This window comes from Microcaecilia unicolor, chromosome 3 (genome assembly GCF_901765095.1).
Source record: "Microcaecilia unicolor chromosome 3, aMicUni1.1, whole genome shotgun sequence".
NCBI classification, from domain to species: domain Eukaryota; kingdom Metazoa; phylum Chordata; class Amphibia; order Gymnophiona; family Siphonopidae; genus Microcaecilia; species Microcaecilia unicolor.
The window spans coordinates 368,748,228-368,772,860 of record NC_044033.1 but is presented as its reverse complement, the minus strand read 5'-3'; the positions used below and the strand labels follow the sequence as shown (position 1 = coordinate 368,772,860).

The following is a 24,633-nucleotide window of genomic DNA, read 5'->3' as shown; positions in this document are numbered from 1 at the left end:
CCATGAATATTCAGTGGGAGATAGCTGGTTATCTCCCTCTGAATATTCATGATCAGCATTAAGGGCCAGATTCTATATAAGGCACCTAAAAATTCCAAGCAGTAAACATTTGCCCCTAAGCATATTCTATAAGCAGTGTCTAGATTTAGGCTCACTATATAGAATATGCTTAGTTGATATCCCAGTGCCTGAAACTACATGCGTCCATTTACACCAACGAAAATGTGGCATAAATCCCTGCACATAAATTTATCAGCACTAGGCCATATTCTATAACTACGCATGTAAATTTTGGAACACCCACAGAACATCCATTTCCTTGCCCATAGCCACACCCCTTTTGAACTGCACATATTAGAATTTAGGTGCAGTTCTTTATAGAATATGCTTAGTGAGTTGTGCGTGCAAATTCTAATTATTACCGATTGGTGCTTATTATTGCTTGTTAAGAGCTGTTATCAATGCTGATTAGCTTGATAAGACAATTAAGTTATGCTCTGTATTACAAAATATGCCTGGATGTTGTCATTGATCTCTAGGTACGTTATGTAGAATCCGGGGGGTAACTGGTTATATCACACGATATAGCTGGCTATCTGCTCATATTCAGCGCATCGCCAAAAATAAACCAGATATTCAATGTTGGTCATCGGAAATGGCCCAGCATTGAATATCCGAACTCAGCACAGCCCGGCTAACTCCTGCTGTCTGAATATTGGCCCCTTAATTATTATTACTGCCATGATTTGTATATCACGCACAAGATGTAGAGCCACAGGATAAGGCTTTTGCTAGAGCCCGCTTTTTCGCGTTACAGCGGATATCTTGAATAACACGTTAATGTGTTGAGGCATTTGACCAACATTATATATTTACACACTTCAGTATCAATATTCTGACCCCTGAAGCAGACATCATTTGGCACCGAAACACGGCCCATATTGGGTCACCTGTTAATAAAGTATTCCTGTTGTCCTAGTCTTGAAGGCCCAGTGTTGCTTTTTTTGTCTGTATACTTTGGTTGTATGCTGTTTTACCCTCTCTATTTGTATTGAGGCACATAAACCCCCGATTCTATATATCATGCCCAAATTTCTACGCCCAACTTTGCGCATGCATCAGAGATGTGTGTGCAAATTAATTGACTAATGAGCTTTGAAGCATCAATAACTGGGCGGTAACAACCAATTACTGATGTTAACTGGCAGTCTTAAAAATTTGTTTATGTATCTTGCTACACGCTATTCTATAAAGCACAGAGCCTAACTTCATTTGAATGTATCTGAAAAGAGGGTGTGGCCTGGGGGTGCATCAAGGGGTTCCAAAAAGTTGCATGTGAATTTACAGAATTTGCCTGAGGTGCACCTAAGTTGGATGCCAGCATTTACACCTGCTTTTAGCAGGCATAAGTGTGGCAATCAAATGTTAGGTGCCGAATCTGCACCGAACACTATTCTATAAAAGGCACGCTTCCTTTATATAATAGCGCTTAGAGCTGAATTCTTTTGGCACTGAAATTTCAGCACGATATATTTGATTCCTTCCATAATGGATAATTCCTAGTCATTAGAGCTTACAATACAATCAAGACAGAAAGGATGCACAATAAAATAACAAGAGGCCTTGAGCTAAGACAGTAAGAGCCCCTTTTATAAAGGCATGGTTGGGGCTACTGCGTGGGTAGCATGCGCCAAATCAGACCTACCGCCAGGGTAGCACAGGAGCCTGGCAGTCATTTTGAAGTTGGTGCATGCAGTTTCCCACAGTAGAAAATAATTTTCAATTTTCTACCACAGGGGGCATTCCAGGTGGTAATCATCAGGGCAGCCACATTGCCGCAAGCCAGGGCCACCGAGAGGGGGGGCAGGGGAGCAAACTTCCCCGGGCCTCCAAGGGGGACCCAGCGCCAGGGTCAGGCCGCCGGCGCTGCAGTCCCCGATCTCACCTGCCTGCCTCTACGGCTCCGGGCCCCCTTCATTCAAAGCAACAGTCGCAGATTGCGTCTCTTCTGGTCTTCCCTCCCTGTGTCCCGCCCTCGTGGAAACCAGAAGTTACATCAGACAAGGGAAGGACACAGGGAGGGAAGGCCAGAAGAGAGGCGATCTGCGACTGCCGCTTTCAATGAAGGGGGCCCGGAGCCATGGAGGCAGGCAGGTGAGACCGCGGATGGCAGCAGCGGGGGGAGCAGCGGGGGGGGGGGGGGGGGGGTGGAGGCAGGGCAGCCCTACCCTGGGCCCGGCCTAGTCTCTCGGCGGCCCTGCCGCAAGCTAGTGCGTGAGCCCTTACTGCCAAGTAAATAGGAGACAATAAGGGATCTCACAGTAAATAGTGCCTAGCCCTTATTGCCAAAATTAGAAATAAGTTTTTTTGTCAGACGCGATACAAGGTGGCCTAAGCATGCAGGAAAATTACCCGTTAAAAGTAGAGCAGTACACTTTTTAGCGTGCCTTTTTTAAATGGCTCCTACGGTAGGTAGGATTAAACTGAAGAGGATCAATTTTGAACTGAATATCATCAAGTAATGTTTGTGGTACAGAAATGTTGTAGAGAGAACTCTGTTTATGTCCATTGTTGCTAATTAACCTCTACTGTATAGTGAGTAATTTTTGTTTTTATATTGTATTTGTTTTATCTAAATTTAAATGCCACTTCTTTGGAAGCTGTATGCAATCAAAGCAGCTTCCAAAGTTTCATAGAGAGGATAAAACACAGCCAACAGTCACTCATTCATCCTTAATAAAAACTTAAAACAAAAATTAGAACCAACTAATTCCAATGAACAGAAATTCATCAATCTGAACCTTGAAATATTAACCTTACTCCCCAAATTACACCATCAGGTTCCTCTTATAACAATTCCATCTCTTCAATGACATATTTAGACCTACTGTATGTTACCCTTCCTTCTTTCCTAACATATCCTACTGATGTTATATTACATAAGTTATTTTAGAAGGCTTGTTCTTCATTTGTATGTGTAAATACTGGCATTTATGAATTTGCTTTATTTCACAGAACAAAAAGTAGAAAAGGAAGAAAAACACCCAAGTCCTCCAAAGGCAAAAGGTAAAGAAATGCACTTTGCTACCATATATACTAACAATGAGGTTCGCTGATTAGAAATGCCTGCTATAATAATTTGGAGCTGTTATATTGGACTACACGTAAAGAGAAGTATAGTGAGGTCCAATTAACAACACACACACACAGTAACACAGTAGATGATGGCAGAAAAAGACCTGCACGGTCCATCCAGTCTGCCCAAGAAATGTGCCACTTTTTTGTGTATACCCCACCCCGATTTGCACCTGTCCTCTTCAGGGCACAGACCGTACAAGCCCGCCCGGCACCATCCCCGCCTCCCAACCACCAGCCCCGCCTCCCACCACCGGCTCTGTTATCCAATCTCGGCTAAGCTCCTGAGGATCCATTTCTTCTGAACAGGATTCCTTTATGTTTATCCCATGCATGTTTGAAAAAGGCAAAAATCAAAACAAAGCAAAAACAAAGAGTCTTATAAATATAGAATTTTTACTTCAATTTATTCAACAAATAAGAAGCACTTCATGGCAGGGGCTTAGCTACGGGTGGGCCTGGATGGGCCCGGGCCCACCCAGAAGCAGAGTCCCAACACCTCCGTATCTTTCAATCCTCACCCTCTCCCACCCCCGCCGCAGCGCTTGCATTTAATGCTGTCGGCACTGCCAGAGGCAGCATTGCACAGATTCGGCATCCTGCTCCTGTCCTGCACCTCAGTCTCCCACCCCCGCCGCAGCACTTGCAATTTGCTATCGGCCTGACAGCAACTCACAGATGCGGCACCGGCGTCCTGCTCCTGGGGCACCCCGGAGCAGGATTTCGGTGCCATGTCTGTGAGTTGCTGTCAGGCTGGGCAGTGCCAATAGCAAAGTGCAAGCGCTGCTACGGGGGCAGTGGCGTATCAAGGGGGGCGGTGGGGGCTGTCAACCCCGGCTGCACGCCGCTGGGGGGGGGGGTGCTGCCAGGGGCGTAGCCAGCCTTCCGTGGGAGAGGGGTCCAGAGCCCGGGGGGAGGGGGCATATTTTAGCCCTCCCCCGGCGCCGCCCCCCCACCGCCGACATTACCGCCCCCCCTCCCGCCGCGAACCCGCCGCCGCTGCAGCCTACCTTTACTTTTGCTGGCGGGGGATCCCACTCCCCGCCAGCCGACATCTTCTTCTTAGTCGCTTCCTGCTCTTCAATTTGTTTGCTGACGTCCTGCACGTTGTACGTGCAGGACGTCAGCAAACAAATTGAAGAGCAGGAAGGAGTGAGAAGACGTCGGCTGGCGGGGAGTGGGATCCCCCGCCAGCAAAAGTAAAGGTAGGCGGCGGCGGGGGCGGGTTCGCCGGGAGGGGGGGGTCCTGGGGTGAATCTGCGGGGGCCCCGACCCCTCAGGCCCCACGTAGCTACGCCACTGGGTGCCGCACGCCAGTCAGCGTCATTCATTTCCATGCTCCCTCTGCCCCGGAACAGGAAGTAACCTGTTCCAGGGCAGAGGGAGCATGGAAACGAACGACGCTGACCAGCGCGCGGCACCCCCCCCCCCCCCCCAGCGGCGTACACCGGGGGGGTTCTTTCATTGGGGTGGGGTCGCACTGTACCGGGGGGCGCTGCACCCAGGGGGCAGGGTGCATTGGCGATCCACCCCGGGTGTCAGCCCCTCTAGGAACGCCACTGCACGGGGGTGGGAAACTGTGAGGTGCAGGAGCAGGACGCCGTGTCGGTGAGTGGCAGCACCGATAGCATTAAATGCAAGCACTGTGGCGGGGGTGGGAGAGGGTGAGGAAGACAGTGGGGTGCTGGCTCTGCAAGGGGAGGGGGCTGATGGGAAGGGAGAGGTGCCGGAGTTGTTGGGGGGTTAAGGAAGATGCGGAGGTGTGGCCCTGGGAGGGGAGGGGCCTGAAGGGAAGAGAAAGGTGCTGGACTTGCGAGGGGCAGGGGTTGGAGGGAAGGGAAGGGAGAGAGAGGTACTGGAGCCAGCAGTTTTTGTCAAGCACTGCATCACTCACATTCTTAAGTCAAAATATCAGTCTTTCTTTCTACTGATATGTATTGTATCAGGAGAGACATGCCTACAGCTACAGCTAGGTGAACCTTAGTGCTAAGCACAAATTTATAAAGGAAGCATACTCGTTTTATTTATTTATTTATTTTATTGCATTTGTATCCCACATTTTCCCACCTATTTGCGGGCTCAGTGTGGCTTACAATACATTGTAATGATGGAAGTACAATTTGTTACAACACAATTATGGTTACATTGTGAGGGGTTAAGTTAAAACAAGGTCCAGGTATTGTTAAGGGGAATAAAACAATAGAGAAGAATGACTGAACAATAGAAGAACAATGGATACTGATAGGGCAACAGAACATTAGTGAGAGAACGTTCGGGCTTGATATTTTTTCTACCTGTAAAATTAAGGTTTAAATGTGTTAAAGTTACGGGGGATAATAGTACAGAAGAGAATGTATTGATGCATTGTTAACAGTGTGTGTGGACTTCATGTGTTTTGATCTTTTCGATAGATTTTTTCAAAGAGATGAGTCTTTAATAGTTTGCGGAAGTCGGTTAGTTCATAGTTCGTTTTCAGGTTTCGTGGTAGTTTATTCCAGAATTGCGTGCTCATATAAGAAAAGGTTGATGTGTGCAGCATTTTGTATTTTATGCCTTTGCAATTAGGGAAGTGGAGGTTGAGGAAAGTTCGGGATGATCTTTTAGCGTTTCTGGGTGGTAGGTCTATTAAGTCAGACATGTAGGCTGGGGCTTCACTGTGAATGATTTTGTGGACTAGTGTGCATACTTTAAAAGTGATGCGTTCCTTGAGTGGGAGCCAGTGTAACTTCTCTCGTAGGGGTTTCGCACTTTCGTATTTTGGTTTCCAGAAAATGAGTCTGGCTGCTGTGTTCTGGGCTGTTTGAAGTTTCCTCAGTATTTGCTCTTTACAACCTGCGTATAGTGAGTTGCAGTAGTCCAGATGGCTGAGTACGAGTGATTGCACTAGGCTGCGGAAGACGGATCTTGGGAAGAATGGTCTTATTCTTTTCAATTTCCACATGCAGTAGAACATCTTTTTGGTTGTGTTGTTTGCGTGTCAATTTTTAGGTGTTACTTATAGAAATACACCTAAGCACTCGCCAGCTCTCCTGGGCAAGACACCCGCTTGTCTTTTTTGTTGCTTCTATATGTCTAAACTTCTTGGGCCTGATATTCCAAGCTGCTTCTCCAGATAAGTGCCGCTGACGAAGGTCACCCATTGATTTTTAGCAGCACTATCCAAATAATGCCACTGAAAGTCATTACAGACCACCCTGGCACTATCTGGATAGTTCACTAACCAAAATATGCAATAATGCAAATACACAAAAACAAGTATATAATACAAAAGCAAACTGTGTGCAAGTGCTGCCAGACTAGTTCCACTCAAATAAGCAGCTTTACAGTGAAAGCCATGCTGCTAAATCCTTAATCTAACTTATTTATTTATGTATTTATTTATGACATTTATATCCCATAGAGGGGCATAATCGAACGTGAACGCCCATCTCCATGGGTGTCTATCTCCGAGAACGGGTGCGTGAAGGGGTGGGACAAACCGTATTTTCGAAAAAAATTGTCGTCCATCTTTTTCCCGATAATACGGTTTGTGCCAGCCAAATGCATTGGGTTTGTGCGGATTTGAGCTGGGCAGTTTCGTTTTTCAGCGATAATGGAAAACGAAGGCACCCAGCTCAAAAATGAACAACTTCAAGGCATTGGGTCATGGGAGGGGCCAGGCTTCATAGTGCACTAGTCCCCCTCACATGCCAGGACACCAAGTGGGCACCCTAGGGGGCACTTGTAACAATTAAAAAAAAAGTTAACTACCTCCCAAGTCCATAGCTCCCTTACCTTGGGTGCTGAGCCCCCCAAATCCCCCCAAAACCCACTGCCCACAAATCTACACCATTACCATAGCCCTTATGGCTGAAGAGGGGCAACCACATGTGGGTACAGTGGGCTTTGGGAGCAGTTTGGATGCCTCCCATTTACCACCACAAGTGTAACAGGTAGGGGGGATGGGCCTGGGTCCACCTGCCTGAAGTCCACTGCACCCACTAACAACTGCTCCAGGGACCTGCATAATGCTGTCAGGGAGCTGGGTATGACATTTGAAGCTGGCATACAGGCTGGCAAAAAAAATGTTTTAAAGTTCATTTTGTGTTGGTGGGAGGGGGTTAGTGACCACTGGGGGAGTCAGGGGTGGTCATCCCCGATTCCCTCCGGTGGTCATCTGGTCATTTAAGGCACTTTTTTGGGACTTGTTCGTGAAAAAAAGGGTTACAAATGACCCAAATTCGCGCTAAAAACGACTTTCTTTTTCGATTATCGGCCGAGGACGCCCATCTCTCCTCGGCCGATAAACACGCCCCAGTCCCGCCTTTACCACGCCTCCGACACGCCCCATCAACTTTGGCCTTTTCCACGATAGATTGCAGTTGGAGACGCCCAAAATCGGCTTTCGATTATACTGATTTGGGCGCCCACAGGAGAAAGATGCCCATCTCCCGATTTTGGACGAAATATGGGTGTCTTTCTCTTTCGAAAATAAGGCGGATATTATCCCAAACAACTTTGAGTTCAATGTGGCTTACAATAAACAGTATAGGATACGTAAGAAAGAATAATGCATAAGAAAGTAATTTGTTGTAAGAATCCAATTTTACAATACAGTATCATAAACGTACTGGGATAGCTATGGATGTTTAACATTTAGAAAATCAATTATGAATGAGAACTTGTACATGAAACAAAGAGAAAGTTAATGATAAATAGAGTAATAACCAATTCAGGTAATAATTCATTGTTTGAGATATGGTTGTTGTTCTTTTTGAGAGTTTGTTTGAAAAGGAACGATTTAAGAATTTTGCAGAATCTAGTCTATTCCTGTATATTTCTTATTTTGGGTGGTAAGGAGTTCCACCATTTGGTTCCTAGATAAGTGAAGTCTGCAGAGTGGACAGTTTTGTAGATCACGTTTTAGCTATTTGGGAGGTGTAGTCTAAGATAGATTCTTGCCTTATATTTATTGTTTCTTGGTATTAATGGTACCATGTAGTCTGGAGCTGGGCCATTTAGGATTTGAAAGATAAAGGTAGATAATTTGAAGGTGATTCTCGATTTGATGGGAAGCCAGTGTAATTTGATTAATAAAGGGGAGGCACTTTCAAAATGAGAGATTTTATATATGAGCCCAGCTGCAGTGTTTTGAGCTGTTTGGAGGTTTTTCAACAGGTACACCTTACAGCTAGAATATATGGCATTTTATAATAATCAAATTGGGATAATGTTAATGATTGTACCAATAGTCTGAATGTTTCTGATGAGAAATAGGGTCTGATCCTTTTTAAAGAGACCTGAAAGATTTTGTGATTACTGAGGAAACTTGAGTATCAAATGTTAAATATTTGTCTATAATTGTACCTAGAATTTTCAGATTATTGTCAATGGGGAATGAAGTGTCAATTGTGAAACTGTTATAGTCATTTTGGTCAAATAGGTTGGTAATGACCATGAATTTAGTTGTTTTTTTTTTTTATTTAGCTTTAGTTTGGATTCTGAGGCCCAGGTTTCCATCAGATTTAAGCCAAAGTTTGCCTTTTGTAAGATGTCTTTAATGTTCTTTTTGAAGGTTATGTATATGGTAACATCGTCAGCATATGTGAATATTTTCAATCCTGCTGTTTCTAGTCTGTTGCCTAGTGGTGACATCATTACATTAAACAGAATGGGCGATAATAGAGAACCCTGAGGGACGCCAAAGTCCGGTGACCAAGGAGAGGATAAGGTTCCTTTCATTTTCACTTTGTAAGATCTTGATTTCAGGAATCCTTGAAACCATTTGTGGACTGTGACACATATACCAAAGTTATCTAGTATGTTTAGTAGGATATTATGATCTACTACATCGAATGTGCTAGACATATCAAACTGCATTTTTAAGATCTTAGATCCTATGTTAATTACTTTTCTGAGATTTGATACTAGGGTAGTAAGGACAGTCTCGGTGCTATAGCATGGTCTGAAACCTGATTGTGATTTGTGTAGTAGGGAGAAATGTGAAAGGTAGTCCATAGTTTGTGCTGCTACTATTCTTTCCGTCACCTTTATGATCAAAAGAATGGAGGCTACTGGTCTGTAGTTTGTTACATCAGTTATGGTGATTGAATTGTTTTTTTTTTTTTTGTATTGGTGTTAGGATAATAGAATCTTTATTATCAGGGAAAGTGCCGTGGAATAGTAGGAAGGAGATATGCTGCTGAAGCAGATTGATGAATATATTAGAAGCTTCCTTCATAAGGTAACTAGGACAAGGATCTAGTATGCATTGTGAGTTTTAATATTTTAGGAGGTAATGTTTTATTGTGTCATGGGTTGGCAGTTGGAAGGAAGACCAGATGCTGTTGGTGCCTATTCCTGTATGTGTGTCTGACAGTTTTTCCTAATTACCTTGATGATTGACTTTTAATTGGAGGACTCCTTCTCTGATTTTAACTATTCTTTGTTCAAAAAAAGTCGCCAGTTGCTCTGCTGTTGGTGGAGACTCTCTGATTGTGGTTATTTCTTTTGTGGATAATAGGCTTTTTATCAGATTGAAAAGTATCCTGGTATTAAGGAAATTACCACTGATTATTTTGTTATAGTATTGAGCTTTTGCAATTTTGATTTCATTTTTATATGTTTTGATGGCAATTTTCCAAGGTAATTTGTTTTTGTTTGATTTGTCTTTAGCCCATTTTCTTTCCAGTTTTTTGCATTCTCTTTTCAAAAGAAGGATAGATTGATTAAACCAAGGTGAAATTTTCTGGGTTGGTTTGGATGTAGATTTCAGGGGAGCTATGTTATTATTTAACATTTTCGCATAGGTCATCCCATTTAATCATGAAGTTGTTATTGTCTGCTGAAGGAAGAGCAGGAGTATTCAAGACGTTAGAACATTGTGGTATTTATTTTTCCTCTAGTTTTGTGAGGAATTGTAGTACTTTTATTTTTCATTGATTTTTTTATTTTCCCTCCGATAGAGGGACAACTCAAGTTTACTGTGATCTGACCAGGGAGTTTGAGTCCAAGTATGGTTACTTAGATGAAAGTTGTTGTTGTTTGCAAACTTATAGGCTAATAGGTCTAGTAAGTGACCTTTATTGTGAGAGGTATTGCTGAATGGTTGTGTGAGTTGCTAGTAGTTTAAAAAGTCAAGTAAATATTTTGTATTACTGTTATTCTGATTTCTAGGTGTAGATTGATGTCCCCTATTAGTAGGACATTATCAAATTTAGTGCATATGTTAATACAAATTCGGTGAACATGTTTTCTGTTGATTGCCACCTCCCTGGTGGGTGGTAAAAAAGGATGATGCAGATTTGATCAGACAGAGTGTCATTGTTGATTTTGCAAGCCATTGTTTTGAGAGTAGGGGAGTTAATATGAGATATTAGTTCTACTTTGAAAAAGGATTTATATATTATGGCAATGCCTTTTCCTTTTTTCCCTTTTCTAGCTTGGTGAAGAATTTTGTAACTTAGGGGACATAGTTCATTTAATAGTGGATCTTGTGCATGTAACCAGGTTTCAGTAATCAATAGGAGGTCTAATTGTTCTTCTTCTAGCCTTTCTCTGATTATGTGTTTTGTTTATTATAGATCTTGCATTAACAGATCTAATTGGGACTGGTGTAAATGAGAATGAATTATGAGTGTTGCATTTAACATTTATGAGATGTTTTCTTGTTGAGAAAGGGTTATGTTTTGTTTTTGAGTACGGTGTCTTTGAGTCAGGTGTTATTTGATTGATGTGTGTATGATTTAGTTGAATACAGTCATTGAATTTGTCATATTGTGTGTTGTGGTTTCCTGCTTTAACTTTAAACCTATTAGAAATAATGACTGGGACATTAAAGTAGGTTTCTAAAGCGATGGAGGGAGAACCAGTTAAAATTTGGCATAGAATAGTAATACATAGCCAATTAACTGTGAATAACTGGAAGAACATTTTTAGAATAGTGTGAAATAATGTCTGGAAGTAGACTTACTGCATATGATGAATTTAAGACAGATATTTGATAAAGATGAAGCAGGTGAAGAACTCAGGAGGCAGCACACGTTTAAATAATACAGTTAGTGATGTCAGCCACCAGTGTCTGGTTTAGAGAGCCTGCTTTCTCCTTGTTCTGTCTGAGTGCTGGAAACTGCTCTCCCAATGTACAAAGGAGCAGACGCAGGGCTTGCAGCAGGTGATGAGCTCAGGAAGCAGCACAAAAAACTTATTGTTTTTCTCTTTATTTTAGGGAGAGAAAAAGAGAAATCCATCAAGGGTTCATAGCCGCTATTATAATGTGTACAAATACAATTATCCATACTTTAAAAGTCATATAGTGGTCAAAATGCCAAGTAGTAGCACTTATATGCCCAATGGGGCCACCGTTTTACATCAGTGATGCTTCCTCATTGGTTAAGTGTTGCTATCCAAAACACCACATTAAACTTTTCTGATCATTTCTCAATTCAAAATGGCATCTGAATAGTGCCAGGACCATAGAGGGACAGAGTATGGGCTAAGGCAAAAGTTTGGTCTCTGGATGACTCATCTGGATAGTGGTGGCACTGCCCTCTCTGTCCTGATAGAAACTAGAAACATGACAGCAGATAAAGGCCAGATTGCCTATCAAGTGCCATCCATACCATCTATCACTTCCTCTCCTTAAGAGATCCCAATATTTGCATGACTCGCTCTGTAGATAACAGCATTAAATATCTGGATTTTATTTAAATGCCATGGCCAGCATTTTAAAAAACATTACTAACCACTGAGTTTAAATATTGACCCACTTATCTCTTTCCTATATTTATACAGAATTCCAAAACAGAGTCACAAAACATCTCTTGCTGTGCCTAAGAACTCTGTTCTGGAGCCTTCCAGTTCTTATGTGGCCATCAATCAGTTTTTCAAACAGATACCACAGTGATAATTTTATGTCAGGCAGAGTAAGACTATTTGTTGTGGTGAAAAAACAATGAGGTCGGAGACTTTAATTTGTTGCCTTTCTGGACCAAGTAAAAAATAACCTTGTTCAGTATTTTATTGAAATTGCTAGGAAGCCAGACAGTACATTTAAAATATATTACATGGCAGAATATTTATTTTCAGTGTGGCAAGCCTACCAACGCAGGATAGAACGTGGATGTCAAATGTTTAAATAATATTTAATATATTTTTGAATAGATAGAGATCATCAGAATAATAACTCGCTACATTTTTAGGCTTATAGACACCAATTAGGGAATTTCTATAGCTCTCTTCAAAGTAAAAAGGTTGTTTCACATGAAGAGGACTTTGAAATGGTGTTTTCTTATTTTCAGAAGTATATGAAAAGAGATGGGGAGGGGGTGATCTCTGAAGACATTAAATCATGGTCAGGAGTGGTAAAAGAAGTCTTACATACACATCTCTCCCTTGATTCCACCTTTACCCATACGCATTACTGAACAATGGAGTTTTAGCATGATTTAGGGAACCTTAACAAAAGTTTCTTTCATAGTGCTAAATGTTAAGGAGTTACTAGACAATGATAAATTTAGCATCAGTGACAAATAAGTCTAGATTCTATAAATGGCACCAAAAAATAGACACTGAAAAATGTAAGCACTGAGCACTATTTTATAAAGGATCCATGTCCTTTGTTGAGTAGCACTAAAGGAGCAATTCTATATAGTAGAGGAGTGGCCTAGTGGTTAGAGCACTGGTCTTGCAATCCAGAGGTGGCCGGTTCAAATCCCACTGCTGCTCCTTGTGATCTTGGGCAAGTCACTTAACCCTCCATTGCCTCAGGTACAAACTTAGATTGTGAGCCCTCCTGGGACAGAAATATCCAGAGTACTTGAATGTAACTCATCTTGAGCTACCACTGAAAAAGTTGTGAGAAATAAATATATGGTTTGGGATGCCCTCCTAAGGGAGGTGGTAGGGTAGAGACAAAACAGCAATGGAATTCAAAAAGGCATGTGATGAACACAGAGGATATTTTAAAAAATGGATTGTATAAAAAAATTACTTAAATGGCTGCATGTGTGTGAATATGTAATGAAAACCAGACAGGGTGATGTTCCTCCCTGGTTTTGCTGAACAATCAGTTCCCCTGAAGACGCCGTTAATTTGGCGAAACATGGCCCATGTTGGGAACTAAAATCTTTGAACAGTGATCTGTTGATCCTACATTTTGCACGGAGTATTGTGGTGAACAAGAATTTTGTAGGAAGAAGATCTTTGGACTTGCACAATTCCTACATAAGCTAAGTAGCTGCTATACAATATCCTCTTTTTTTTGAAATAGTAGTGTTTGATATCAGCTTTTGGATATTGTTTATTATTTCATTATATTTTGATTAGGATGGAGGTAGGATGTGCTATGATGTGAATGTGGTGTTCCTGCAAAACTTGGACTATTAGTTCACAGCAATACACCAAAAAAACTGAGCACAATAAAAAATTATTTATATATTTTTTATTGTTTAAAAAAAAACAATTATTTGTACATTATAAACTAATGAGAATTTTTTCTTTAATTTGAAGCATTTTGATGTTTGAAACCGATTTTTGAGGTCACCCAGAATTGTGTTTGGTATCTTTATATGAAAAACTATGGCCAGTGCTGGGCGGACTTTCTAGGTCTGTGCTCTGTATAGGGCAATCAAGTTTAAGATGGGCTGTAAAGGGCTTCAACAGCAACTTCAGTAGCTGGAACTGACAGTACTGGGCAAAATTTTACGGTCTGGGTCCCGCAAATGACAAGACAGATTTGGATAAACTGGAGTGGGCTCTAATGGCAACTCCAGTAGTTAGAACTTAAGGACAGAGCCGGGTGGACTTCTACAGTCTATGTCCCAGAAACACCAAAGAAAGACCATGATCAAGTATATAATATCATGTTCATTGTTGATTTAGTCTTGAATTGATAATGAATGTGACTGTTGGGCAGACTGGATTGACCATTCAGATCTTTATCTGCCGTCACTTATTATATTACTGTGTGCATGTAACTCTCAGTTAATGCCAATTAACCCCAATAATTGATTGTTAGCAGCCAATTATTGGTACTGATTGGCTCATTAATCAATTAAATCGCACATGCAGACCAGCTATGGGTGCTGATTTGCACTCACAACTTTAGTTGCTATATATAGAATCCGTCGGACTATGGACAATTGATCCTTTATTACCCTGTTTACATAATTAATATATTCTATTATCATAAAAGTTAACTTTGACCAATCAGTGAATTTTGTGCAGGCTTTTACCTGTGCTAATAGTGTGACTATTACTGGTGCCCCAAAAGCCTTATAGTACATTGACCCATTAATGGGCACCTGTTAGAGTTCTTGTTTCTGACTAAAATAAATTCATTTTTGTTTCTTGGGTGCAGTCATTGAATAGCCAGATGAGGAGGATCAATTCGAAAGGCTTTCTAAGTGTAGAACTCAGTTTTGAATGTTGAAAATGCACCATGTACAAGTATATATAGGAGCAATCCTACATCCACTTTTATATCTGCACAATGTTAGCATCCTCAGGGGAAGAGTTCAATGAAGTTTGTCTAATTTACAAAGTTTAAAGTCTTGCATCATTTATTACACATACATATGTCTGTTTATGCCTGTCCTGTGTCATGTGTAAATAAACATGTGTGCTTGCCTCATCTGATTGTACATATAGGGGCCCTTTTACAGAGCAGTGGTAAGCCCAATGTGGGCTTACTGCTCTCAATTCTGGGACTACTGCCAGCCCAACGCAGCTGCTGGAGGTAGCTCTGGGTCAAGTGTGCACCATTTCCAGGGGGGAAACCTCTAGAAATGGTTAGCATGGCGGTAACCTGGCAGTAATCAGGCATCACTGCACACTGCCCAGTTACCGCTGAGTTACCATGAAAACCCTTACCGCCATCTCAGTGGGTGGCAAAAAGGGCTCCTGCTGCATGGCCACATGGCAAGAGTTTTTTTTACTGCATGGCCATTTTATTTTGGGGGCTTTTTACCCACTGCAGTAAAAAGGGCACTGGCGCATCAGAAAAACAATCCCCACCGCTACCACAGAGCCCTTTTTCTCACAGCTTATAAGGACCTCATAAGCAGTTATTGTACAAGGAAAGGTAAACCTGTTCTTTCTCTTTTTAAAATTGCCACTATTTAGATGTTTACCAGCCATAACCCTTCTCCTTTATAGGTCCAATTAATGAATTTGCTTTATTTGACAGAACAAAAGGTAGAAAAGGAAGAAAAACACCCAAGTCCTCCAAAGGCAAAAGGTAAAGTAAAGCACTTTGCTACCATATATACTAACAAGAAGGTTTGCTGATTAGATATGCCTGCTATAATAATTTTGAGTTGTTATATCGTACTACACGTAAAGAGAAGTATAGTGAGGTCCAATCAACAAAAAGGCAAAAAAACAAACAGAGTCCAATAAATATAGAATTGTTGCTTTAATTTATTCAACAAATAAGAAACAGTTCATGGGGCTCATTCTCAAAAGAGAAAAATGTCCAAATAAACATCATAAGGTGGCAGAAGGATGTTTTTTTCTCTCTAAAATGTCCAACTCTGATTCTAGACATTTTGCTCCACAGTTCGCCCAGTTTTCTAGGGGGCATATTTTGGGAGGGACATAAGTGGCACAAAAAGATAACTACTTTTCTGCAATAATACAACAAAATGAAAATGTCTAGGGCCAAAATTAAGACCTATTTCAATCACAACTAAGTGACCAAAAGGTGCCCTAAATGACCAAATGACCAAATGACCACTGGAGTGATTAAGGCAAGACACCCCCTTACGCCCTCAGTGGCCACTGTCATAAAAAACAGATGGACTGAGGAAAAAAAAACATCAAGAAAACGGTCATTTTCAAAACAAAAAGTTGGATGTTTTCTGGTTTGAAAATGGCCTAACACTAGGACATCCTCGACCTATAATCGAAAGAAACAAGGATGTCCTTTGCGCGACTTTACCTGGTCATGTTTTTCTTATGACCAAAGCACACAAAGGCACCTGAAATGACCAGATGACCACCGGAGAGAATCGGGAATGACCTCCCCTTGTTCCCCCAGTGGTCATTAACCCCCTCCCACCCTCAAAAAACATCTTTAAAAATATTGATTGCCAGCCTCCGATGTCATACTCAGGTCCACCACAGCAGTATGCAGATCCCTGGAGCAGTTTTAGTGGGTGCAGTGCACTTCAGGCAGGTGGACCCAGGCCCATCCCCCCTACCTGTTACGTTTGTGGAGGAAACAGTGAGTCCTTCAAAACCCACCAGAAACCCACTGTACCCACATCTAGGTGCCCCCCCCCTTCACCCGTATGGGCTATTGTAGTGGTGTACAGTTGTGGGTAGTGGGGTTTGGGGGGCTGAGCACACAAGGTAAGGAAGCTATGTACCTGGGAGTTATTTATGCAGTCCACTGCAGTGCCCCCGAATTTGGTTGTTTCTGATATGGACGTCCTTGGTTTCCATTATCGCCAAAAATCAGAATCGACCAAGAATTTCCTATACAGTTCGAATGATTTGTAACAAAATAAAAAGGTGAATATTGATTTTAATATTGAAAAATCTGTACATATATGTACAAGAATATATGTTTATATGGAGAGACTTGGTAAACTGAGAACAAGTTCCTTTTCTATTCAGAGCTCCTTGAAACCCACCCAACATTTTATTGTATTCTGCCAAATTCTTACTCTTTGTCCGCATGCAGTTCAAAGTGTAAAACAGTGCAGAGCTGACATCCCTTTTTCTTTTGTTTCAATTTCTTCTACACCACCTGCAACTCCAAAAACTATCAAAGCTGTGTACATCCAGATACAGTGGGAATTTTTCTGTCCCTGGAGGGCTCACAATCTGGGTTTCTACCTGAGGCAATGAAGGGTGAAGTTTGTCCAAGATCATAAGGAGCTACAGTGGGATTTGATCCAAGCTCTCCTGTTCTCAGTCTGCTGCTCTAACCATTAGTGAGGAACAAGACAGAAGGACCTTAAACACCCTTTTCCTGCTAGGGAAGTGGGGAGAGGGTGGAGAATGAAGCAGTTTAAGGAAGTCTGAATCTTGGGGAGGTTTGACAAGTGGGCAGTCTTCTTACAGAGAGCTCAGGTTTGGACTGTGGATTTCAGTGCACCATTGGAAAGAGAAGGAAATGTTTCAGTGTATGTAGAACAACACCTCCAAGTCAAAAAGGCTAAAAATCATCAAAAAGCATTACTAAATTCACTGCTATCTATCAATTATTGCACCTAAGCCATTAAAAACAGTTTTGAAAATAAATATAAAATAAAACAAAGTACCCCAAAATTGTTTATTAGGGACTTTCTATATCATCTTTCCAAAACAGGTCATAGTAGTATACAGACTAAAAACAAAAGATAGAAATGAATACCATTTTGGATAGGAAAGATAAACAAAGACAAATAGATCATACCAAAGGTAGGATTAAGTATAAGAACACCCACACACACAAAATCACATAATCAGAATGCTGTTTCCCCTTTCTCTGAAATTAGGGTTGTTACCTCACCCTAGGTCAACCAAGCAGGCTGAACTAGTTTTGTTTTCACACACCCCTCTGAAAACATAAGTGGAAAAATATTGACATTCAAAATGGCAAAGGATATTGGACTATAAAAAAATCTGGGTAGAACACTATTCTATAAACTAGTGTTTCCAAAGTCCAGTCCTGGAGTACCCCTTGCCAGTCAGGATATCCACAACGAATATCTATGAACTTGATTTGCATACACTGCCTCCATTATATGCAAATCTCTTTCATGCATATTCATTGTGGATATCCTGAAAAACATGACTAGCAAGAGATACTGCAGGACCGGAGTTGGAAAACACTGCTATAAACGGCGCTCCAAGTTGGTTGCTGTTTATAGAATAGCGCTTAGAGCCGATTTCAGCACCAAACTTTGGGCATGAGGACTTACACCAACTGAAACCAGGTGTAAATCCTGGCACGTAATTTAGGTGTGGATCCCCAATATTTAGTGAATGCCCCTGATCTGCCCATGCCCCTCCCATGGCCAAGCCCCCTTTTGAGTTGTATGCTATAAAATTTGCACACAAATCTATAGAATAGTGCTTAGCAAGATATGCGTGCAAATCCAAATTGTTGCTAATAATTTATTAATTAGCACCCAATTATTGGTGCTGATTGGTTCATTAGTCAATTTAACTATGAGCCCATCTCAGAATAACACACAATTTTGCACAAGGAAATTTGAATACCATTTAATATAATCTGGGGAATTGGGTCTATTGTTGATATCTAGGGCTTAATTTCTGGGGGAACGGTCTGAAACAGTTCTTTTCAGCCCCCCCCCCCTTTCAGGTAGCTTGCAGAAGAGAGGAGGGGAGGTGGTGAGTCTGGGGTAGAATAGGAGACGGTCCCTCTGCTCACTAATGCAGCCCCTTGCATCCTATTGCCCCAGCCTCTAGTCCACCTGCCTCCTTCTCTGGCTCTAGAGTTCCACTTCCTTTTTGTCTACATATTAAGCCCTAGTGGTATCAAATTACTGACCTCAAATTAAATTGCATGCCATGGTAAATAGCAATGGATCTGACTGTATTTCATTATTTTAATTTACTGTTTTAATAATTTCAACATACTTTGATATCTGCTTCCTTACAGAGCCTGTAAAGGAAAAGCAAGTAAAGTCTCCCTCTACCTTGAAAGAGAAAGGTAATGGCTCAATTTAAACAAATAGATTGCTTAGGTAAATACCCAAAGCAAAACCCCTTTGCTTTATAAAAGACCACTTACAGAGGTGAGCAGACTTTTAAATATATGGGAGTGCTACTCACTTACGGCTAGATTCTATATAAGGCACCTAAAAAAAAAAAATCAAAAATCTGCATGGCAGTGGCGTAGCTACGTGGGGCCTGAGGGGGCCGGGGCCCCCGCAGATTCACCTCAGGACCCCCCCTCCCAGCGAACCCACCCCCGCCGCCGCCTACCTTTACTTTTGCTGGCGGGGGATCCCACTCCCCGCCAGCCGACGTCTTCTCAGTCCTTCCTGCTCTTCAATTTGTTTGCTGACGTCCTGCACGTACAACGTGCAGGACGTCAGCAAACAAATTGAAGAGCAGGAAGCGACTGAGAAGAAGACGTCGGCTGGCGAGGAGTGGGATCCCCTGCCAGCAAAAGTAAAGGTAGGCTGCAGCGGCGGGGGGTTCGCGGCGGGAGGGGGGGCGGCAATGTCGTCGGTGGGGGGGGCGGCGCCGGGGGAGGGCTAAAATGTGCCCCCTCCCCCCGGGCTCTGTACCCCTCCCCCACGGAAGGCTGGCTACGCCCCTGCTGCATGGTAAACATTTCTGGCTAAGCATATTCTAAAAGAGGCACCTAGTTTTAGGCGTGGTATATAGAATATGCTTAGTTGAAATCCCAGTGCGTAAAACTATGCACCTCCCTTTACACGAACAAAAACGTGGCGTGAATCCCTGCACATAGATTTACATGCACTGGGTTATATTCTATAACTACGTGCCTATGTAATGCCCATTTCCCCGCCCCCCCCCCCCCCATTTCCCTTTTGAACTGCGCACATTAGGATTTAGGCACAGTTCATTACAGAATACGCTTAGCGAGTTGTGTATATAAATTATAAATCTTGCTACTTAGTGCTCATTATTGCTTGTTAGTTGCTGTTATCAACACTGATTAGCTTGTTAAGCCAATTAAGTTATGAGCATTTTTATGGAATATGCTTAGATTTCAGCGCAGAATGCTAGGCATGCTATATAGAATCTGGGGGTTAAAGGGCAATTATATGACAGGGTGCCTGGTTGGAGTCTATGTTGTAAAGGAACATAGGTGCCTACTTTCCTCTACAGAATATTACCCTATCTAGGTGGATATGTGCCTATGCCAACCATAGAGCTGGTATGTTAGTGCCTCACTATGTGTTAGAAAAATGTTCATAGCTCACAGTATTCTGTAAGTTATGCATGTAAGAGGGAGCCCCACCCATGCTTTCCACCTATGGGTACGCTGCCTTGCAAATACCCAGCATTTAAGTTTAGCGGGTATTTGTACAATAGTGCTTAAGCGGAATTTTGTATTTAAGGGGAGAATTCCTCAAGCGGCATTAGGGTCTTAATGCGAATTATAGGAATTAGCGCACACTAAATGCTAAAAGCCTATATCATGCTTGTGGTCTTTTAGCATTTAACATTTGCTAAGTCCCTTAATGCATGTTAAGATGCATTAAGGTCCTAACACTGCTTGATGAATCCTTTATCCCCCTGATTCTATAGTTACCAAAAATTGTGTGCTTGATTATAGGTAGGGGCCTGACTTGTGCGTGCAATTTAATAGATTGTAAGTCACCCAGAAGGCCTTCCATAAATGAATAATAAACTTGAAACTTAATAGGATAATGGGTCAATTAGTACTAATAATTGGCTTCTTAACAAGCAATTATTAGATTTAACTGGATGTCATGTGCCTTACTTTAGGCACGTGATAAGCGACAAAATTTAGGTGCGGCCTGAAAAAGGGGGCATGGAAAAGGGACAGTCATGAGCATTTCTGGGTGGAACAGGGGCATGGATTTGAGTTACACGCGTAATGGTGCTTCATACATAAATTTAGGCGTGGGCATTTGCATCACGTTTTCATTAGTGCAAATTTATGTGCGACCATAATGCTTAAGCATTATTCTATAAACCGCACTGAACTTTAGGCACGGCTTATAGAATAATGCTAAAGAGCTTTTTTTTTTCCCAGTGCCATATATAGAATCTAGCCCTATGAGCACAAAAACTTATATAGAATCTATTTATATGTACAAATACACAAATAAATGTAATTATTCTAAACATAAGCATGCACAATGAGTGTGTAATGTTAGTGTCCCACCCCTGACCAGACAATTCACGCATGTAAAAGGCCTCTTATAAAATTACCATAGGGGTTTTCGCCCGGATTCTATATATCATGCCTAGCATTCAGTGCCAAAATCCAAGCATTTTCTATAACAGTACATATAACTTAATTGGCTTAACAAGCCAATCAGTGTTTTTAACAGCACTTAACAAGCAATAATGAGCACTAATAGAATTTACGCGCATAAGTCACTAAGGGGTCTTTTACAAAGGTGTGCTGCTATTTTTAGTGCACGCTAAAAATAGGTGCGCACTAAATGGTCTTTATTTAGGCACGCTGACATTTTTAGTGTACCTTTGTAAAAGACCCCCCTAAGCATATTCTGTAATACACAGTACCTAATCTGTAATGCATGGAGCCAAAAAGGGATATGGTTGTGGGCAGGGAAATGTTAGTTTTGTGGGTGTTCCAAAATTTATGCACACTATTATAGAATATACCACTCAGCACCTAAATTTATGTGTCGGTATTTACATCATGTTTCCCTTGGTGTAAATGAATGCACATAGTTTTAAGCACTGGGATATTAGCTAAGCATATTCTATATAACGTGCTTAAATCTAGACACCGCTTACAGAATACACTTAGGCGGAAATCTTTTCCGAGCAGATTTTTTCAGGTGCCATCAGTGGCATAGCCAGACTTCGGCGGGAGGGGGGTCCAGAGCCCGAGGTGAGGGGGCACATTTTAGACCCCTCCGGCGCCGCCGACCCCCCGCCCCACCATTGCCGACCCCGCCTCCGCCACCACCAACTTTGCCCCCCCTCCTGCCGCCAACCCGCCATCACATACCTTTGCTGGTGGGGGACCCCAACCCCCGCCAGCCAAGGTCCTCTGCTTTCCGCAAAAGTCTTCCTTCTGTTTCTGATGTCCTGCATGTTGTACGTGCAAGACGTCAGACTCACAGAACGAAGTCGTGCAGGACGTCAGAAACAGAAGGAAGCCTTTTGCGGAAAGCAGAGGACCTCGGCTGGTGGGAGTTGGGGTCCCCCGCCAGCAAAGGCAGTGGGAGGGGGGGGTCGAGAGCGTCATCGGCAGTGGGATCCAGGGCCAAGTCTATGGTGGTCCAGGCCCCCCCCAGGCCCCACATAGCTACGCCACTGGGTGCCATATATAGAACAACAAGGCAGTGGGTAAAGAACCAGGAGTCCCAGAGTGGAGATGAACGTTTGTGGATTCTCTACTGCCATATATAGAAGCCAACTCTATGTGCATAAAAGTACATGTGACAACAAGAATGCATGGACTTTTGAGGGCAGAGTGTTAGCAGAGCCTGAAAGTCTCAGCTCTATCCATATAGTCAGAATCAAAAATAGCTCTAAATAAACTTGTGCTGTGGATGGTTCTCTGATAAGAGAAATATTTGATCATTATTTTTTATTATAACTACTCACTGATTTCACATGCAATTGGGCAAAGTGTAGTATCTAGTGTTTAGAGAGTTGCACAAGATGTTCTGAGATATAAGTTCCTGACCTCCCATCTGCCACTAGAGGTATTTGACCCTGGGCAAGTCACTTGAGCACCTGAATTTAGACCAATTTAATAAGGTAATAATAAAGTTGTTCTTTCCCCCTCTCCAGTTAAGAAATTTATATACTGTCTTTTGCTATACATATTCTGCCAGACCTTCAACGTCAAAGTTATATCTTTTTATGCTTTTGTAATATAGAAGATGAATTCTATTTAGATGAATGCTGTTTGTATAAATCAAAATTATTATGAATTAGAACACTGCAAACCATTTTAGCTCTTAAAATAATTTAAAAACAAACTTCCCTTCCAATTATTCACATTGCCATTCATGCTAATAGATGATAATATATTCTTGCTCAGCTTGGCTATGAAGTGTTATACTTCTTTTTGGTCCATGAAGGTAAACAGAAAACAATAATGATGCATGTAATTTAATTTTTAGTGCATCACGGGAAGAAATAAATTAGCTTTGGCATTTGGCAAAGATGAAGGGTTGACGTTAAACAGCAAACAGAGCAAATTCATCTTTGCAGCTTATTATTATAAAGGTAAAATTTCAATATGGAACAAAAACTTTTCAAGTCTCATAAACCATCCTGATAAACAAATATAAGCCACTGCATAGTTTGTATATCAAGAATCAGCCCATGTGCCATTAAAATAATCATCCCAAATAAGGGTATAAAATATGCACATTGGATATGTGCATACAATTTTGAAAAGTTAATTGGAGGTGGCTGTATCCCCTAACGAAGCTATACCTTCCCTCCCCCAAAAAACATCTTTTATGAAGGCTCAAAGTCTGAATGCTGTGAGAAATTCTGAACATAGTCCGGCCAATATTCAGCCAGCGGCAGTCAATGTTTTGTTTTGTTTTTTAAATGCTGACCATCACCGACTGAAATAGCCCTGGATATTCTGTGCTGGGCCATGTGCAGGCACCGACACTGAATATCTGGGGCTAATAAAATGGGCCCTGGGTGCAGGAGCTTATGTAGTCCCAGCCAATATTCAGCTGGGGCCAAAATAAGAGAGTCATGTGATTCCCAGCTGAATATTAGCTAAGACTCACATAACCTTTCTCTTTTTTGGTCTTTAGCTCCCACAATCCCCTTCCCATTCCATGATGCAGGCCCTTCCTCCCATTCACCGTCCCCTAGCCTGCGAGAATATGAACCCCCTTCCCCTCCCCCTGAATATCCCCTCAACACTCCCCCAGGCCTACCTGCTATGCATGGGTCCAGTGGGGGTGATAGACGTGGGAGCAAAGCTCACTCACTCCTGCCCTTTGTGACTGCCAAAAGAAAATGGCTGCCATGACCTCTGGTGGTCCAATGGTCTTCGGGCAGGAGTGATCCCCAATCACAATCTATTTAACAATCCATTTAACAACTTCATGGGGCAGATTACAAAGCTGTGTTGAACTCCAATGCCTGTGTAATAGAGGAAAAGAGGCTTACCACAAAATGCATTATAGAGTTTTGCAGTACTTTGTCTGTCAGTGCACACTAACCCTGGGATTCTATATATCGCGCCTTAATTTCCGTGCGGAAATTGAAGTGTATTTTATAACAATGCACACAACTTCATTGGTTAACTAGTTAATCAGCAATTAGATGTTAACAAGCAGTTATCAGCAATAACTGGCATTAATTGAGATTTACACGCACAACTCTCTAAGGTCCCCTTTTACAAAGGCACACTAGTGTTTTTAAATATACGTGTGCTAAATGCTAGAGACGCCCATATATTTCTAGCACACCTTTGTAAAAGACCCCCTTAGTGTATTTGCGCCACAACCATTTTTTTCTTTTTAGAATAAGGAAAGCTGAGTTCCTATGGTGTGAGCTGCATTAATATCTGAAGATCCCCATATTAAGCTTGACAAAAGATACTTAAGAATAGCCTGATGGCACTCTTGGCAGTAAAAATATTCAAATAACAATACAAAGCCCCGGTAATTTTTTAGTGTACACTAATGATTAGCATGTATATACACATATACACACACACACACACACACACACACACACACACATATATATATATATATTGTAAAGAATATGTGGAGAATAGTAGAGAGCAGGAAGAAAAGGGGGGAGAACGACCCTGCAAACCCCAAAAAGCCCCAGAGGAGTATCGCCCTTACAGGCAGATTTTCCCCAGGAGAA

The 24,633-nt window shown here is 41.9% G+C and overlaps 1 protein-coding gene across 1 annotated transcript in view; it reads left to right on the top strand.

Annotated features, from left to right (window-relative positions):
- LOC115464762 (triadin-like) overlaps nt 1–24,633 on the top strand; it is a 248,485-nt gene that overhangs the window by 210,354 nt on the left and 13,498 nt on the right. The window contains exons 31-33 of the mRNA XM_030195115.1: nt 3,016–3,066; nt 15,302–15,352; nt 18,731–18,781. Of these exons, the coding sequence (XP_030050975.1) occupies nt 3,016–3,066; nt 15,302–15,352; nt 18,731–18,781 (153 nt within the window). The remainder of the gene's footprint in view (nt 1–3,015; nt 3,067–15,301; nt 15,353–18,730; nt 18,782–24,633) is intronic.